General features: G+C 48.6%; 1 protein-coding gene across 1 annotated transcript in view; it reads right to left on the bottom strand.

Moving 5' to 3' along the window:
* Positions 1–18,321, bottom strand: part of LOC139255980 (ankyrin repeat and fibronectin type-III domain-containing protein 1-like) — a gene marked incomplete at its 3' end in the record, with an annotated part of 240,149 nt that extends 221,828 nt beyond the window's left edge. The window contains exon 1 of the mRNA XM_070874065.1: positions 18,151–18,321. Coding sequence (XP_070730166.1) covers positions 18,151–18,252 — 102 coding nt within the window. The remainder of the gene's footprint in view (positions 1–18,150) is intronic.
* Positions 18,322–19,250: the final 929 nt, after the last annotated feature.

The following is a 19,250-nucleotide window of genomic DNA, read 5'->3' as shown; positions in this document are numbered from 1 at the left end:
GCTGTGCCCCCTAGTTCTAGTCTCCCCAACCAGTGGAAACAACCTCTCTGCCTCTATCTTGTCTATCCCTTTCATTATCTTAAATGTTTCTATAAGATCACCCCTCATCCTTCTGAACTCCAACGAGTAAAGACCCAGTCTACTCAATCTATCATCATAAGGTAACCCCCTCATCTCCGGAATCAGCCTAGTGAATCATCTCTGTACCCCCTCCAAAGCCAGTATATCCTTCCTTAAGTAAGGTGACCAAAACTGCACGCAGTACTCCAGGTGCGGCCTCACCAATACCCTATACAGTTACAGCAGGACCTCCCTGCTTTTGTACTCCATCCCTCTCGCAATGAAGGCCAACATTCCATTCGCCTTCCTGATTACCTGCTGCACCTGCAAACTAACTTTTTGGGATTCATGCACAAGGACCCCCAGGTCCCTCTGCACCGCAGCATGTTGTAATTTCTCCCCATTCAAATAATAATCCCTTTTACTGTTTTTTTTCCCCCAAGGTGGATGACCTCACATTTTGCGACATTGTATTCCATCTGCCAAACCTTAGCCCATTCGCTTAACCTATCTAAATCTCTTTGCAGCCTCTCTGTGTCCTCCACACAACCCGCTTTCCCACTAATCTTTGTGTCATCTGCAAATTTTGTTGCACTACACTCTGTCCCCTCTTCCAGGTCATCTATGTATATTGTAAACAGTTGTGGTCCCAGCACCGATCCCTGTGGCACACCACTAACCACCGATTTCCGACCCGAAAAGGACCCATTTATCCCGACTCTCTGCTTTCTGTTAGCCAGCCAATTCTCGATCCATGCTAATACATTTCCTCTGACTCCGCGTACCTTTATCTTCTGCAGTAACCTTTTGTGTGGCACCTTATCGAATGCCTTTTGGAAATCTAAATACACCACATCCATCGGTACACCTCTATCCACCATGCTCGTTATATCCTCAAAGAATTCCAGTAAATTAGTTAAACATGATTTCCCTTTCATGAATCCATGTTGCGTCTGCTTGATTGCACTATTCCTATCTAGATGTCCCGCTATTTCTTCCTTAATGATAGTTTCAAGCATTTTCCCCACTACAGATGTTAAACTAACCGGCCTATAGTTACCTGCCTTTTGTCTGCCCCCTTTTTTAAACAGAGGCGTTACATTAGCTGCTTTCCAATCCGCTGGTACCTCCCCAGAGTCCAGAGAATTTTGGTAGATTATAACGAATGCATCTGCGATAACTTCCGCCATCTCTTTTAATACCCTGGGATGCATTTCATCAGGACCAGGGGACTTGTGCACCTTGAGTCCCATTAGCCTGTCCAGCACTACCCCCCTAGTGATAGTGATTGTCTCAAGGTCACACACACACACACACACACACAGATATACAGATAGACACACACACACAGATATACACACACACGCAGATATACAGATAGTCACACACACACAGACTTACAGATAGTCACACACACACACACACATATATACAGTCACACACGCAGATATTTACAGATAGACACAGATCACACACAGATAGTCACACACACACAGATATCATCATCTCATAGGTAGTCCTTCGGAATCGAGGAAGACTTGCTTCCACTCTAAAAAAAAAATGAGTCCTTAGGTGGCTGAACAGTCCAATACGAGAGCCACAGTCCCTGTCACAGGTGGGACAGACAGTGGTTGAGGGAAGGGGAGGGTGGGACTGGCTTGCCGCACGCTCCTTCCGCTGCCTGCGCTTGGTTTCTGCATGCTCTCAGCGACGAGACTCGAGGTGCTCAGCTCACAGGTATACAGATTGAGAGAACGAGATATACTCGAGAGTCAGATTACTTGTAAATGAGCCAATGTAAAAGAGATAGTAACAGAGAGTGTTTAAAATGATAAAAGGAGTCGATAGTTTATAATCACTTGAGTATAGATGATTAAGGGGTGGTCTGATCAAGGTGTTTAAGATGATTAGATGAATTGATAGGGTAGATGGAGAGAAACTGTTGCCTCTGGCGGGGGAGTCCAGAACAAGGAGTCATGACCTTAAAATTAGAGCCAGGCCGTTCAGGGTGATGTCAGGAAGTATTTCTTCATACAAAGGGTGGTGGAAATCTGGAACTCTCTCCCCCAGAAAGTTTTGGAGGCTGGGGGTCAATTGGAGCTTTCGAGGCTGAGGTCGATAGGCTGACTGCTCTCCTATTCTGAACGCTGAGATATTGAGGCTAAATGTAGCACCTCAACCCAGTGGAGGGCAGGTAACCCAGCCAGACCAGGGACCCAACCCGGGGCCTTCTGTTATGTATGCAATAAAGGTTCAAACTGAGTACTGTTTAACTAAGCAAGGTACAACCTTGGCTCTGCTTTATTTAGGCCCAAAGTGCCTGACTCTCAAAAAGGCTGGCCATTTATACCTGAGCAGCACCAACAATTATGACATTTGGTGGCTACAAACAGAATGTACATACATGACAATACTCCCCTCTGAGATCTGATCACAGTCTTTCACAGGTTGAGACGGTCTGGTGCTTTGTGCTCCCGGGTTGACCGCCTCAGTTCGATTCCAGCCTTGGGTGAGTGTGTGGGGTCTGTTGTGGCTGATGGCTGGATGACTGACTTGTTGGGGGTGGCAGTGGCCATGTCAGGAATTGCAAGTCCATTTTTATTGAACAGGTGCGTGATGGAAATTCCGGGTTCACTGATGGCCCTCAAGTCCTCTGAAGACTGCTGGTAGGTTGGTTGGTCCTCTGAAGACTGTTGGTAGGTTGGTTAGTCCTCTGAAGACTGCTGGTAGGTTGGTTAGTCCTCTGAAGACTGTTGGTAGGTTGGTTGGTCCTCTGAAGACTGTTGGTAGGTTGGTTAGTCCTCTGAAGACTGCTGGTAGGTTGGTTAGTCCTCTGAAGACTGCTGGTAGATTGGTTAGTCCACTGAAGACTGCTGGTAGGTTGGTTAGTCCACTGAAGACTGCTGGTAGGTTGGTTAGTCCTCTGAAGACTGTTGGTAGGTTGGTTAGTCCTCTGAAGACTGCTGGTAGGTTGGTTAGTCCTCTGAAGACTGCTGGTAGGTTGGTTAGTCCTCTGAAGACTGCTGGTAGGTTGGTTAGTCCACTGAAGACTGTTGGTAGGTTGGTTGGTCCTCTGAAGACTGTTGGTAGGTTGGTTAGTCCTCTGAAGACTGCTGGTAGGTTGGTTGGTCCTCTGAAGACTGTTGGTAGGTTGGTTAGTCCTCTGAAGACTGCTGGTAGGTTGGTTAGTCCACTGAAGACTGCTGGTAGGTTGGTTAGTCCACTGAAGACTGCTGGTAGGTTGGTTAGTCCTCTGAAGACTGTTGGTAGGTTGGTTAGTCCTCTGAAGACTGCTGGTAGGTTGGTTAGTCCTCTGAAGACTGCTGGTAGGTTGGTTGGTCCTCTGAAGACTGCTGGTAGGTTGGTTAGTCCACTGAAGACTGCTGGTAGGTTGGTTAGTCCTCTGAAGACTGTTGGTAGGTTGGTTAGTCCTCTGAAGACTGCTGGTAGGTTGGTTAGTCCTCTGAAGACTGCTGGTAGGTTGGTTGGTCCTCTGAAGACTGCTGGTAGGTTGGTTAGTCCTCTGAAGACTGCTGGTAGGTTGGTTGGTCCACTGAAGGCTGCTGGTAGGTTGGTTAGTCCTCTGAAGACTGTTGATAGGTTGGTTAGTCCTCTGAAGACTGCTGGTAGGTTGGTTAGTCCTCTGAAGACTGTTGATAGGTTGGTTGGTCCTCTGAAGGCTGCTGGTAGGTTGGTTGGTCCTCTGAAGGCTGCTGGTAGGTTGGTTGGTCCTCTGAAGACTGTTGGTAGGTTGGTTGGTCGTCGATGGTTTCTTCGTCCGACTGCTCTGGCTCATCTGTGTGCCTCAGCTTTGTCTGATCCATGTGTTTTCTGCAAGTTTGCCCATTCTTGAGCTTGATAACTAATACTCTGTTGCCCTCCTTGGCCATGACTGTACCAGCGACCCATTTGGGACCCTGACCATAGTTCAACACATACACAGGATCATTAACAGAAATCTTGCGTGACACAGTTGCGCGATCGTGGTACCCTTGTTGACTTTGTCTTCTGTATTCAACATGATTATTTAAATCCGGGTGTACCAGAGATAGCTTGGTCGTAAGATCTCTTTTCATCATGAGTTCAGCAGGCGAGACCCCTGTGAGTGTGTAGGGTCTTGTCCTGTAACTCAGCAGTATGCAGGACAAGCGGGTCTGCAGTGACCCTTGGGTTACTTTCCTCATGCTTTGCTTGATCATTTGTACTGCACGTTCTGCTTGCCTGTTGGACGCAGGTTTGAACGGTGCTGACCTTACATGTTTCATGCCATTAAGTTTCACAAAATCCTGAAACTCCTGACTGGTGAAGCACGACCCATTGTCACTCAACACTATGTCAGGCAGACCATGTGTCGCGAACATGACATTGAGATTCTCTATGGTTGCCGTGGACGTACTGGATGACATGATTATGTATTCTATCCACTTCGAATAAGCGTCCACCACTAAAAACATCTTGCCCAGGAAGGGACCTGCAAAATCTACATGGATCCTGGACCAAGGTTTGGATGGCCATGACCACAGACTCAGCGGCGATTCCGCTGGTGCTTTGCTGAGCTGCATGCAGGTGTTGCACTGATGCACGCATGCTTCCAGCTCAGAATCAATTCCTGGCCACCATACGTGGGACCTGGCGATGGTCTTCATCATCACTATACCAGGGTGTGTGCTGTGTAACTCACACACAAACTTCTCTCTCCCTTTCTTGGGCATTACAACGTGATTGCCCCACAATATGCAATCTGCTTGAATAGACAGTTCGTCCTTGCGACGAATGTACGGTTTGGCCTCCTCGCACATTTGCTTAGGTATGGCAGACCAATCCCCTTTGAGGATGCAACCCTTTACCACCGATAATATTGGGTCCTGGCTGGTCCAGGTCTTAACTTGTTGAGCCGTGACAGGGGTACCTTCACTCTCAAAAGCATCCATAACTAACAATAGGTCCACCGGTTGTGGTGTTTCCACCTTTAGTGTGGGCAACGGCAGACGGCTCAAAGCATCGGCACAATTCTCTGTGCCAGGTCTGTGGCGAATGACATAATCATAGGCAGATAATGTCAGTGCCCACCTTTGGATGCGGGATGAAGTGTTGGTATTGATACCTTTGCTCTCGGAAAACAATGAAATGAGCGACTTGTGATCGGTCTCTAATTCAAACCTCAGACTGAACAGGTATTGATGCATCTTTTTAACACCGTACACACACGCTAAAGCTTCTTTTTCTACCATACTGTAGGCTCTTTCCGCTTTAGACAAACGTTTGAATGCATATGTGACAAGTTGAAGTTTCCCTGACTCATTGGCTTGTTGGAGTACGCAACCAATTCCATATGACGATGCATCACAGGCCAAAACTAAACATTTACCTGGGTCTTAATGTACCAGCAGCTTGTTCGAGCAAAGCAGATTGGTGGCTTTCTCGAAAGCTCTGTCTTGCGTTGCGCCTCACACCCAGTTGTTGCCTTTTCTCAATAACATGTGCAGTGGTTCTAGTAAGTGCTCAATTTAGGTCGGAAGTTATTAAGTAGTTGAGTAGATCCAGGAACGAACGCAGCTCCATCACATTCTACGGCTTGGGTGCATTCTTGATGGCATCAGACCTACTGAAAACCAAGGCCATCAGCGGCGATTTTCCTCCCGAGGAATTCGACCTCCAGTGCCATGAAGACGCACTTCGAGCGTTTCAGTCTGAGTCCCACTCTATCCAAATACAGTGGAACCTCTTCCAGGTTGTTCAGATGTTCCTTGGAGTCACGACCGGTTATCAGGATGTCATCTTGGAACACGACGGTTCTGGGAACGGACTTCAGTAGACTTTCCATATTCCTCTGGAATATTGCTGCAGCCGAGCGAATTCCGAAAGAGCACCTGTGGTAAATAAACAGTCCTTTGTGCGTGTTAATGCACGTAAGTCTCTGCAACGTCTCGACCAGCTCCTGTGTTATATAGGGCGACGTCAAGTCCAGTTTTGTGAACGACTTCCCTCCGGCTAGCGTCGCAAACAAGTCATCAGCCTTCGGTAACGGGTACTGATCTTGTTTTGAAACCCTGTTGATCAGCTGGATAGGCCCTGCCACGTGCCGCTCTGCCGAACACCGAATCAATCGCAGGGGTATGGCGAGAAAGCAGGAAGGGGGTACTGAAGTTTCATGTTCAGCCATGAACTCATTGAATGGCGGTGCAGGCTAGAAGGGCTGAATGGCCTACTCCTGCACCTATTTTCTATGTTTCTATGTTTCTACAGTACTTGCCGAGGTTCAGTTCTTCACCGCTATTTGCTTTAAACTCCTGTCCGTCGTCATACATGATTGAACGATCTGGATGGCCCTTTTTAAATCCAACTCCTCCACCGCCAGAAGTTTGCACAGGATCACCTCGTGGTTGATACCGATAACAAAGAAGTCCCGCAGCATGTCTGCCAACACAGCCCCGAACTTACACAGTCCCGCTAGGCGTCTCAGGTCGGCAACGAATTCCACCGTGCTCTGGCCCTCCGATCGAACCTGTGTATAAAACCTGTATCTCGAGGTGATGATGTCGTCGTTTGGCTTGAGGTGCTCCCGTACCAATGTACACAACTCCTCGTACGTTTTCTCTGTTGGATCACTAGGCATGAGTAGATTCTGTATCAGACGGTAGATCTTTGAACCGCACACAGTGAGGAACACGGCCCGGCACCGATCTGCATCGTCGAACCCCTTCATTTTGTTGGCCACGAAGTACTGGTTCAAACAGCTCACAAAGTCTGCCCAATCTTCTCCCTCCACAAATCGTTCTAAAAATCCAATCCTGCTCATTTTGCAAACAAAGGTTCTTGTATTCTCGTCGCTGAATGTTATGTATGCAATAAAGGTACAAACTGAGTACTGTTTAACTAAGCAAGGTACAACCTTGGCTCTGCTTTATTTAGGCCCAAAGTGCCTGACTCACAAAATGGCTGGCCTTTTATACCCGAGCAGCACCATGTGCGTGCTGCTCAGTGGCCTCCAACAATGACGCCATCTGGTGGCTACAAACAGAATGTACATACATGACATCTTCCTAGTCTACGTGGCTCACTACACCGGGCACAGAAAGTACCCAGTCGCCGCTGAGGGAGTGGGGGTAGGCACCATTGTATTCTGGCTAATTGCTTAAAGAGCCATCATCTCTGCCTATTCTCCCTCTCACACCCTACTCACTTTCACCCTTCCTTCGGAATCACTTCCTCCTCCACCGCCTGTAAACTTGTCCAATTGAAATTCACTCTCTCTGATTCTATAGCAAGGTGTGAGGAGTGGGACTAATTGGACAGCTCTGTCAAAGAGCCGGCACAGGCACGATGGGCCGAATGGCCTCCTACTGTGCTGTAAGGTTCTATAGACAAATATGGCTGTGTTGCCAAGAACCATGCCTCCGCACTTGTTCCTAGTCAAAAACAAATATATGCTGAGAGGTTCATTAACATGCTAATATTGATCCTATTGAAATGAGGATGTGATTTGCTCTGGTGAATGCGCTCTTGACCATTCCCTTGTTCAGATGCACGCAGTCCAAACAAGCTCTCTGGTCTGGAAGGTGGAGTCTCCAGGAATGAAAGATTAATCTCCAGAACATTGCACAAGCAAACCCGGGAGAACAACCATTGGGCATTAAACAAAACTTGTGTATTTTTATCATTTTCTTTGAATATTTTTATTTATGAATTATAAAAATATTGTAGATGAGAGAAAAGAATCATCCAGATAGTGACGAGCCAGTTGGTTCGGGAAGATGGGACTCCGTGAAGATAGGCTTGTCACGCAACCAATGGGAGAGTGTGGGGGTGGGGCACCATGAGATTAGACCTGTCAAGCAACCAACAACAACAGCTTGTATTTATATAGCGCCGTTAATGTAGTGAAACGGCCCAGGGCGCTTCACAGGAGTGTTAAGAGATTTAAAAATTTGACACCGAGCCGCATAAGAAGAAATTAGCGCATGTGACCAAAAGCTGGGTCAGAGGGAGGTTTTAAGGAGCATCTTGAAGGAGGTCAGAAAGATAGAGAGGTGGAGAGGTTTAAGCAGAGAGTTCCAGGGCTTGGGGTCCAGGCAACAGAAGGCACGGCCACCAATGGTGGAGCGATTATAATCAGGGATGCTCAGGAGGGTAGAATTAGAGGAGCGCAGACATCTCGGGGGGTTGTGAGGCTGGAGGAGGTGACAGAGATAGGGAGGGGCGAGGCCATAGAGAGATTTGAAAACAAGGATGAGAATTGTGAAATCGAGGCATTACTTAACCAGGAGCCAATGTAGGTCAGTGAGCACAGGGGTGATGGGTGAGCGGGACTTGGTGCGAGTTAGGACACAGGCAACTGAGTTTTGGATGACCTCTAGTTTACGTCGGGTAGAATGTGGGAGGCCAGCCAGGAGTGCGTTGGAATAGTCAAGTCTAGAGTAACAAAGGCATGGATGAGGGCTTCAGCAGTGGATGAGCTGAGGCAAGGGCAGAGATGGGCGATGTTACAGAGGTGGAAATAGGCGGTCTTAGTTATGTTGTGGATATACGGCCGGAAGCACATTTCAGGGTCAAAAATGACGCCAAGGTTGCAAACAATGTGGTTCATCCTCAGACAGAAGTTGGGGAGAGGGATGGAGTCAGTGGCTAGGGAACAGAGTTTGTGGCAGGGACTGAAAACAATGGCTTCGCTCTTCCTGATATTCAATTGGAGAAAATTTCTGCTCATCCTGAACTGGATATCGGACAAGCAGTCTGACAATTTAGAGAGCGAGGAGGGGTTGAGAGAAGTGGGGGTGAGGTAGAGCTGGGTGTTATCAGTGTACATGTGGAAACTGACGCTGTGTTTTTGATGATGTCGCCAAGGAGCAACATGTAGATGGGAAATAGGAGGGGCCAAGGATAGATCCTGGGGGGACACCAGAGGTAACGATGCGGGGGGGAGGAGAAACCATTGCAGGAGATTCTCTGACTACGATGAGATAGATAAGAATGGAACCATTGAAGAATGGAATGGGGGAATGTGGGGACCCAGGATAGATGTGTCGGACGACCAATGGGGAAGTGTGGGGGTGGGGAGGTTGGAGGTCATGTGATGATCTCCATCCAGAGTTGGCAGCCACTGCTTGGGCCTGTTCCCAGGGCTCAGCCTGTACGTCTCTGGGCTGATTCGATCTTCAATCAGCTCCTTCCTGTAAGACCAGGAAGTCTTCAGTTCGGGAATTGCGGGGGACTCGTGGCTGAGCTTTATCCTGCAGGAGCTCAGGCCCCTAACCTTCACCATGTGATGTGAATCTCACCACAGTGTCAGCCGTGGCTCAGTGGGTAGCACTCTCGCCTCTGAGTCTGGCCGACACATCCAGTATAGTACTGAGGGAGCAGTGCACTGTCGGAGAGGCAGTACTGAGGGAGCAGTGCACTGTCGGAGGGGCAGTACTGAGGGAGCAGTGCACTGTCGGAGGGGCAGTACTGAGGGAGCAGTGCACTGTCGGAGGGGCAGTACTGAGGGAGCAGTGCACTGTCGGAGGGGCAGTACTGAGGGAGCAGTGCACTGTCGGAGGGGCAGTACTGAGGGAGCAGTGCACTGTCGGAGGGGCAGTACTGAGGGAGCAGTGCACTGTGGGAGGGGCAGTACTGAGGGAGCAGTGCACTGTCGGAGGGGCAGTACTGAGGGAGCAGTGCACTGTCGGAGGGGCAGTACTGAGGGAGCACAGCACTGTCGGAGGGGCAGTACTGAGGGAGCGCCGCACTGTCGGAGGGGCAGTACTGAGGGAGTGCCGCACTGTCAGAGGGGCAGTACTGAGGGAGCGGTGCACTGTCGGAGGGGCAGTACTGAGGGAGCAGTGCACTGTCGGAGGGGCAGTACTGAGGGAGCAGTGCACTGTCGGAGGGGCAGTACTGAGGGAGCACTGCACTGTCGGAGGGGCAGTACTGAGGGAGCGCCGCACTGTCGGAGGGGCAGTACTGAGGGAGTGCCGCACTGTCGGAGGGGCAGTACTGAGGGAGCAGTGCACTGTCGGAGGGGCAGTACTGAGGGAGCAGTGCACTGTCGGAGGGGCAGTACTGAGGGAGCAGTGCACTGTCGGAGGGGCAGTACTGAGGGAGCAGTGCACTGTCGGAGGGCAGTACTGAGGGAGCAGTGCACTGTCGGAGGGGCAGTACTGAGGGAGCAGTGCACTGTCGGAGGGGCAGTACTGAGGGAGCAGTGCACTGTCGGAGGGGCAGTACTGAGGGAGCACTGCACTGTCGGAGGTGCCGTCTTTCGGATGAGACGTTAAACCGAGGCCCCATCTGCTCTCTGAAGGTTGACGTAAAAGATACCAAGGTGTCCTGGGGCTAATATTTATTCTTCAACCAACATCACTAAAACAGATGATCTCATTGCTGCCTGTAGGAGCTTGTTGTGCACAAATTGGTTGCCGCATTTCCTGCAACAGTATTTGAAAGTAATTCTTTGATTGTAAAGCATTTTGGGATGTCCTGAGGTTGTGAAAGGTGCTGTAAAAATGCAAGCCTTTCTTCCACTCACTGGCGCCAAGGCCCAAAGTGGAGAGCTGCCAATCGAGGGAAACCCGGGCTGAGGGTGTTATATACGCATGCTTGTATTGTTATATGATGTCTGTAACACTGAATGTACCTTTACACTGCACACACCTTACCTGTACACCAGAGGGTGCTGCTGCTGGAGACCTAAGGATTATCTGCACACTGCAGGTAACCCAGTATAAAAGGAAGCTCACAGCTTGGCTCACTCGAGGAGCTGCAAATAAAGGACTACAGTCTACAGTTCAAGTACCATACCTGTTGTGTAGGCATGCCTGTTCACTGTGTGATGTCTGTAACACTGTCATGCAACATTGAATGTACCCTTGTACTGTACACACTTTACCGGTACACTAGAGGGTGCTGTTGCTGGAGACCCAGAGGTTGCCTGCACACGGCAGGTAACCCAGTATAAAAAGGAACACACAGCTTGTTGTGAGCACTCAGGAGCTGCTAATAAAGGACTGCAGGTCTGCACAGTTTAAGTACCATACCCTGCCTCGTGGAGTCATTACTAAAGGTGCCTACATACACTACAATTGGCGACGGGAATACGGGATCACGAACTACACGCTCAACATGTCTAACCTCAGCAACTTTCAGCAATTTATGGAGGGGAAGGATTGGGACGCTTTTGTAGAAAGATTGGGACACTTCTTTATAGCCAACGCCCTGGATGGAGACACACCGGCCACACTACCGAACAAACGCAGGGCCATCCTGCTTAGCAGTTGTGGGCCCACCATCTACAGTCTCGTCAGAGACTTACTAGCCCCGGAGAAGATAACCACCAAGAGCTATGAGGAACTTGTAACAATCATACGGGAACAACTAAAACCGAAAGAAAGCATCCTCACTGCCAGACACCGGTTCTACACTTACCGGCGACCTGAGGGCCAAGAAATTGCCAAGTATGCTGCACACTTAAGAAGACTAGCTGCACCGTGTGAGTTTGGCAACCATCTAAATGAAGCATTAAGGGACATATTTGTCATCAGAATCGGCCACGAAGGCCTCCTATACAAATTGCTCTCAGCTGACATCACAGTCACCCTGCAGAAAGCAATTCAAGTGATCCGGGCCTACATGGTTTCGGCCAGCGACTCCAGGCGAATACTGAGCCAGGACTCTAAACCGGCGAGCGCAGTGCACCGCATGGACACTTCTAAAGGCAGAAATGGTGCCCCGAGTCCCGCAACCCTGAGTCTGTCACATGGGGCAAACCGGATGGCCCCGTGCTGGCGCTGTGGAGGAAACCACAGGGCCTACCAGTGCCGCTACAAAGACTATGCATGCAAAGGCTGCAAAGAGAAAGGGCACCTTCAGAGAATGTGCAGAAAAGGCTGTACTCACCATGTCTCTAATGAGTTGGCTGATCACCGGGGCTCCGTCACAGATGAAGATGAAGCTGCTCTAACCCTGGGAGAGGAGTATGGAATCTTTACCTGCTCCACCGGAAGTTCTCTGTGGATGATGGAAGTGGACATCGACGGGGTCCCAGTCTCCATGGAGATCAACATAGGGCGAGCCAGTCTGTGATGAGCCAAAAGACCTTTGAAAAAATTTGGAGGAATCCTGCCACTCGACCAAAACTGTCTTCTGTCCAGGCAAAGCTGCTCACCTACACCAAAGGTAAAATCCAAATCGTTGGCAGTGCAGACATCCAGGTCTCCCAGGGCGGCGTGTTGCACAAACTCCCTCTGTGGATTGTAGCGGGCGACGGTCCCACGCTGCTGGGCAGGAATTGGATGAACCGGGTCCACATCAGGCGAAGTGGTGCTGTGGAAGGAAAAAGCACCACAGCCAGCCTGCAGCAAGATCTTAGAATGACTGCAGCACCACAAGCATGTGGAAGAAAAGAGCACCACAGCCTGCCTGCAACAAGACCACAAAATGGCTGCAGCACCACAACAACAGACCTGCGTTTAAAATGGCCTCCTCCATGTCACAAGTCAACTTGGAGGAGCATCATGTGACATCGAGCGGCCAATCGGATTGGAAAGCTCCCTTAAAGGAGACCAGTAACCAAAAAAATTTAAAGGGGAAGTTCCAACTATTTGAGTACACGGACTTTAAAGCTAAAGATGCAATGAAAGAGTGCAAGTATGAAAATGTATGCAATGTAACCATGAATTGTGATGCTGGTTTAACTAATGTGACTAATGAGATGAATGCAGGTGTCAGTAAGGTTAAGAACAAGTTTATTATGCTTAACAATAATGATAGAGATTGTGAAATGCCTAATGTAACCATGTCTGTTGAAACCAGGGCACCCAAAAGTGATGCAAGTGCTAGAATGTATAATGCAGGCTCAACTATGTGTGATCAGAGCCAAGGTGTCATGTATACTGGTAGGACACTGCCAAAGGACATTGGGTCCTACAGGGACCATGCTAATGCCAATGGAATCCCCCTGTGGGAGAACCCCAGGTCCAGCAGGCTACCTGACCATGTAGCCTGGACCTTGGAACGAATGTGATGTCCCTTGCAGGACACACACACAGGCAGTGGGAGCAGACCCACTACAGGGACAGTGGTCAATGGGCAGCCCAGCCACCACCAATGGCAACCTGCACCAGACCAGCCCTACAGCCCCTGGCCACCAGGGCCAACACCAGAAGCATGAGGCCAATACCCTCCAGCTTCCCTGGCAAACCCTGGGATGACCTGACCCTCATCCCCATTGGTGGACAAGGAGCCCACCAAGTCTTGTGGCCCTGCCCACCACCCCACAACTACCCACATCACAGTGTATACACACCACCCACTGCTGCCGTGGCTACCTCTCCGAGGGATCCCACAACAGTTACTTGGTCTGTGTGTGAGGGGGGGGGGGGAGAAACGTACGAGGCCAGCCTCAAGCACAAGGGTCACACCTGGCAACCACACAACCCTCACCACAACCTCCCATAGCCCACCACTGATAACCTCCCCTGGGCAGGACAACTAGGATATGAAAAATACTCAGGGGGGAGTATTGTTGTGTAGGCATGCATGTTCACTGTGTGATGTCTGTAACACTGTCATGCAACATTGAATGTACCCTTGTACTGTACACAGCTTACCGGTACACTAGAGGGTGCTGTTGCTGGAGACCCAGGGGTTGCCTGCACACGGCAGGTAACCCAGTACAAAAAGGAACACACAGCTTGTTGTGAGCACTCAGGAGCTGCTAATAAAGGACTGCAGGTCTGCACAGTTTAAGTACCATAGGTTGCCTCGTGGAGTCATTACTAAGAACATAAGAATTAGGAACAGGAGTAGGCCATCTAGTCCCTCGAGCCTGCTCCGCCATTCAATAAGATCATGGCTGATCTGGTCGTGGACTCAGCTCCACTTACCTGCCCGCTCCCCATAACCCTTAATTCCCTTATTGGTTAAAAATCTATCTATCTTTGACTTGAAAACATTCAATGAGCTAGCCTCAACTGCTTCCTTGGGCAGAGAATTCCACAGATTCACAACCCTCTGGGAGAATAAATTTTTTCTCAACTCAGTTTTAAATTGGCACCCCCGTATTTTGAGGCTGTGCCCCCTAGTTCTAGTCTCCCCCACCAATGGAAACAATCTCTCTGCCTCTATCTTGTCTATCCCTTTCATGATTTTAAATGTTTCTATAAGATCACCCCTCATCCTTCTGAACTCTACTCAATCTATCATCATAAGGTAACCCCCTCATCTCCGGAATCAGCCTAGTGAATCGTCTCTGTACCCCCTCCAAAGCCAGTATATCCTTCCTTAAGTAAGGTGACCAAAACTGCACGCAGTACTCCAGGTGCGGCCTCACCAATACCCTATACAGTTGCAGCAGGACCTCCCTGCTTTTGTACGCCATCCCTCTCGCAATGAAGGCCAACATTCCATTTGCCTTCCTGATTACCTGCTGCACCTGCAAACTAACTTTTTGGGATTCATGCACAAGGACCCCCAGGTCCCTCTGCACCGCAGCATGTTGTAATTTCTCCCCATTCAAATAATATTCCCTTTTACTGTTTTTTTTCCCAAGGTGGATGACCTCACATTTTCCAACATTGTATTCCATCTGCCAAACCTTAGCCCATTCGCTTAACCTATCCAAATCTCCTTGCAGCCTCTCTGTGTTCTCTACACAACCCGCTTTCCCACTAATCTTAGTTTCATCTGCAAATTTTGTTACACTACACTCTGTCCCCTCTTCCAGGTCATCTATGTATATTGTAAACAGTTGTGGTCCCAGCATCGATCCCTGTGGCACACCACTAACCACTGATTTCCAACCGGAAAAGGACCCATTTATCCCGACTCTCTGCTTTCTGTTAGCCAGCCAATTCTCGATCCATGCTAATACATTTCCTCTGACTCCGCGTACCTTTATCTTCTGCAGTAACCTTTTGTGTGGCACCTTATCGAATGCCTTTTGAAAATCTAAATACACCACATCCATCGGTACACCTCTATCCACCATGCTCGTTATATCCTCAAAGAATTCCAGTAAGTTAGTTAAACATGATTTCCTTTTCATGAATCCATGCTGCGTCTGCTTGATTGCACTATTCCTATCTAGATGTCCCGCTATTTCTTCCTTAATGATAGTTTCAAGCATTTTCCCCACTACAGATGTTAAATTAACTGGCCTATAGTTACCTGCCTTTTGCCTGCCCCCTTTTTTAAACAGAGGCGTTACATTAGCTGCTTTCCAATCCGCTCCAATCCAATCCAGAGAATTTTGGTAGATTATAACGAATGCATCTGCTATAACTTACGCCATCTCTTTTAATACCCTGGGATGCATTTCATCAGGACCAGGGGACTTGTCTACTTTCAGTCCCATTAGCCTGTCCAGCACTACCCCCCTTTTGATAGTGATTGTCTCAAGGTCCTCCCTTCCCACATTCCTGTGGCCTGCAAATTTTGGCATGGTTTTTGTGTCTTCCACTGTGAAGGCGGAAGCAAAATAATTGTTTAAGGTCTCAGCCATTTCCACATTTCCCATTATTAAATCCCCCTTTTCATCTTCTAAGGGACCAACATTTACTTTAGTCACTCTTTTCCGTTTTATATATCTGTAAAAGCTTTTACTATCTGTTTTTATCTTTTGCGCAAGTTTACCTTCGTAATCTATCTTCCCTTTCTTTATTGCTTTTTTAGTCATTCTTTGCTGTTGCTTAAAATTTTCCCAATCCTCTAGTTTCCGACTAACCTTGGCCACCTTATACGCATTGGTCTTTGATTTGATACTTTCCTTTATTTCCTTGGTTATCTACGGCTGGTTATCCCATCTCTTGCTGCCCTTCTTTTTCACTGGAATATATTTTTGTTGCGCACTATGAAAGAGCTCCTTAAAAGTCCTCCACTGTTCCTCAATTGTGCCACCATTTAGTCCTTGTTTCCAGTCTACTTTAGCCAACTCTGCCCTCATCCCACTGTAGTCCCCTTTGTTTAAGCATAGTATGCTCGTTTTTGACACAACTTCCTCATCCTCAATCTGTATTACAAATTCAACCATATTGTGATCACTCATTCCAAGAGGATCTTTTACGAGGAGATCGTTTATTTTTCCTGTCTCATTACACGGGACCAGATCTAAGATGGCTTGCTCCCTTGTAGGTTCTGTTACATACTGTTCTAAGAAACAATCCCGTATGCATTCTATGAATTTCTCCTCCAGGCTACCCCGTGCGATTTGATTTGACCAATCGATATGTAGATTAAAATCCCCCATGACTACTGCCGTTCCTTTTTCACATGCCTCCATTATTCCCTTGATTATTGCCCGCCCCACCGTGAAGTTATTATTTGGGGGCCTATAAACTACGCCCACCAGTGACTTTTTCCCCTTACTATCTCTAATCTCCACCCACAATGATTCAACATTTTGTTCATTGGAGCCAATATCATCCCTCACAACTGCCCTGATATCATCTTTTATTAACAGAGCTACCCCACCTCCTTTCCCTTCTTGCCTATCTTTCTGAATCGTCAGATACCCCTGTATGTTTAATTCCCAGTCTTGGCCACCTTGCAACCATGTTTCTGTAATGGCCACCAAATCATACCCATTTGTAATGATTTGTGCCGTCAAATGCTGCGTGCATTTAGGTAGAGTGTTTTCATCCTAGTTTTTAAACCATGATTTTTAGTTTTGACCCCTCCTACAGCCCCTTTATATTCAGTGGCCCTTTTTGTTTCTTGCCTTTGGTTTCTCTGCCCTCCACTTTTACTCATCTCTTTTCTGTCTTTTGTTTTTGTCTCCTTTTTGTTTCCCTCTGTCTCCCTGTATTGGTTCCCATCCCCCTGCCATATTAGTTTAACTCCTCCCCAACAGCACTAGCAAACACTCCCCCTAGGACATTGGTTCCGGTCCTGCCCAAGTGCAGACTGTCCAGTTTGTACTGGTCCCACCTCCCCCAGAACCTGTTCCAATGCCCCACGAATTTGAATCCCTCCCTGCTGCACCACTGCTCAAGCCACGTATTCATCTGTGCTATGCTGCGATTCCTACTCTGACTAGCACGTGGCACTGGTAGCAATCCCGAGATTACTACTTTTGTGGTCCTACTTTTTAATTTAGCTCCTAGCTCCTTAAATTCATCTCGTAGGACCTCATTCCTTTTTTTACCTATGTCGTTGGTACCAATGTGCACCACGACAACTGGCTGTTCTCCCTCCTTTTTTAGAATGTCCTGCACCCGCTCCGAGACATCCTTGACCCTTGCACCAGGGAGGCAACATACCATCCTGGAGTCTCGGTTGCGGCCGCATAAAGGTGCCTACATACACTACAACTGGCGACGAGGTCACAAACTACACGCTCAGCATGTCGAATCTGAGTAACTTTCAGCAATTTACTGATGGGGAGGATTGGGACACTTTTGTAGAAAGATTGGAACATTTCTTCATAGCCAACGCCCTGGATGGGGACACACCGGCTACACAACCGAACAAGCGCAGGGCCATCCTGCTTAGCAGTTGTGGGCTCACCATCTACAGTCTCGTCAGGGACTTACTAGCCCCGGAGAAGACAACCACCAAGAGCTATGACGAACTTGTAACACTTATACAGGAGCAACTAAAACCAAAAGAAAGCATCCTCACAGCCAGGCACCGGTTCTACATTTACTGGCGATGCGAAGGCCAAGAAATTGGTAAGTATACTGCACACTTAAGAAGACTAGCTGCACCATGTGACTTTGGCGACCACCTCAATGAAGCACTAAGGGACATATTTGTCATCGGAATCGCCACAAAGTCCTCTTACACAAATTGCTCTCTGCAGACATCACTGTCACCCTGCAGAAAGCAATTCAAGTGATCCAGGCCTACATGGTTTCGGCCAGCGACTCCAGGCGAATACTGAGCCAGGACTCTAAACCGGCGAGCGCAGTGCACCGCATGGACACTTCTAAAGGCAAAAATGCTGCCCCGAGTCCCGCAATCCTGAGTCCCTCACATGGGGCAAACCGGATGGCCCCATGCTGGAGCTGTGGAGGAAACCACAGGGCCCACCAGTGCCGCTACAAAGATTATACATGCAAAGGCTGCAAAGAGAAAGGGCACCTTCAAAGAATGTGCAGAAAAAGCTTTACTCACTACGTCTCTGAAGCGTTGGCTGATCACTGGGGCTCCGACACAGATGAAGGTGAAGCTGCTCAACTCCTGAAATTTATACCTGCTCCACCGAAAGTTCTCCATGGACGATGGAAGTGGACATCGATGGGGTCCCAGTTTCTATGGAGATTGACACAGGGGCGAGCCAGTCTCTGATGAGACAAACGACCTTTGAAAAAATGTGGATAAATCCTGACAATCGACAAAAAACTGCATCCTGTCCAAGCGACGCTGCTCACCTACACCAAAGGTAAAATCCCAGTCGTTGGCAGCGTGGATGACCAGGTCTCCCAGGGCGGCGTGTTGAACAAACTCCCCCTGTGGATCGTTGCTGGCGACGGGTCCCACGCTGCTGGGAAGGAATTGGATGAACCCTGTCCACATCAGGCGAAGTGGCGACGGCCTCCGTGCTCCAACAGAAAACATGGATCCATCGCTGCATCTAGAGATCCCATCGTCCAGCTCGACTGCGCGGCGATGATTCCACAACATCGCGGCGAAATCTCCAGGACCGAAAAGCTAAACTCCATCTTCCGGGCCGGGGCAGGACTCCGAGAGGTAAACATCGTCGAAAGAAGTGAATTCCCGCTGCCCATGGTCAAACCTGAGGAAGAAAAGACCACCACAGCCTACCTGGCAGAGAGTCAGAAGATGGCGGCCGCACCACAAGGAGAAGAACCTGGAATCAAAATGGCCACGGCCAGACCACCAGGGGCAGCGTTGGAGGAGCGACACGTGGCATCGAGCGGCCAATCGGATTGGAAGGCTCCTTTTAAAGGAGACCGGTAACCAAAAAAATTTAAAGGGACAGTTTCAACTTAATGATGACAAGGACTTTAAAGCTAACAATGCAGTAAAAGGGTGCAAGTAAGATAATGTAACCATGAATTGTGATGCTGGTGTAACTAATGTGACAAATGAAATGAATGCTTGTGTAAGTAAGGGTAAGAACAAGATTATGACAGAGAGTTTGAAATGCCTAATGTAACCATGTCTGGTGAGACCATGACACCAAAAAGTGATGCAAATGCTGTAATTTATAATGTAAAGGCAGTCAATAATGTAGGCTCGACTATGTGTGA

The sequence above is a fragment of the Pristiophorus japonicus genome, unplaced genomic scaffold (assembly GCF_044704955.1).
Source record: "Pristiophorus japonicus isolate sPriJap1 unplaced genomic scaffold, sPriJap1.hap1 HAP1_SCAFFOLD_664, whole genome shotgun sequence".
Lineage (NCBI taxonomy): Eukaryota > Metazoa > Chordata > Chondrichthyes > Pristiophoridae > Pristiophorus > Pristiophorus japonicus.
Note: the sequence above shows the minus strand (reverse complement) of the source record. Positions and strands in the feature narration are given on the sequence as shown.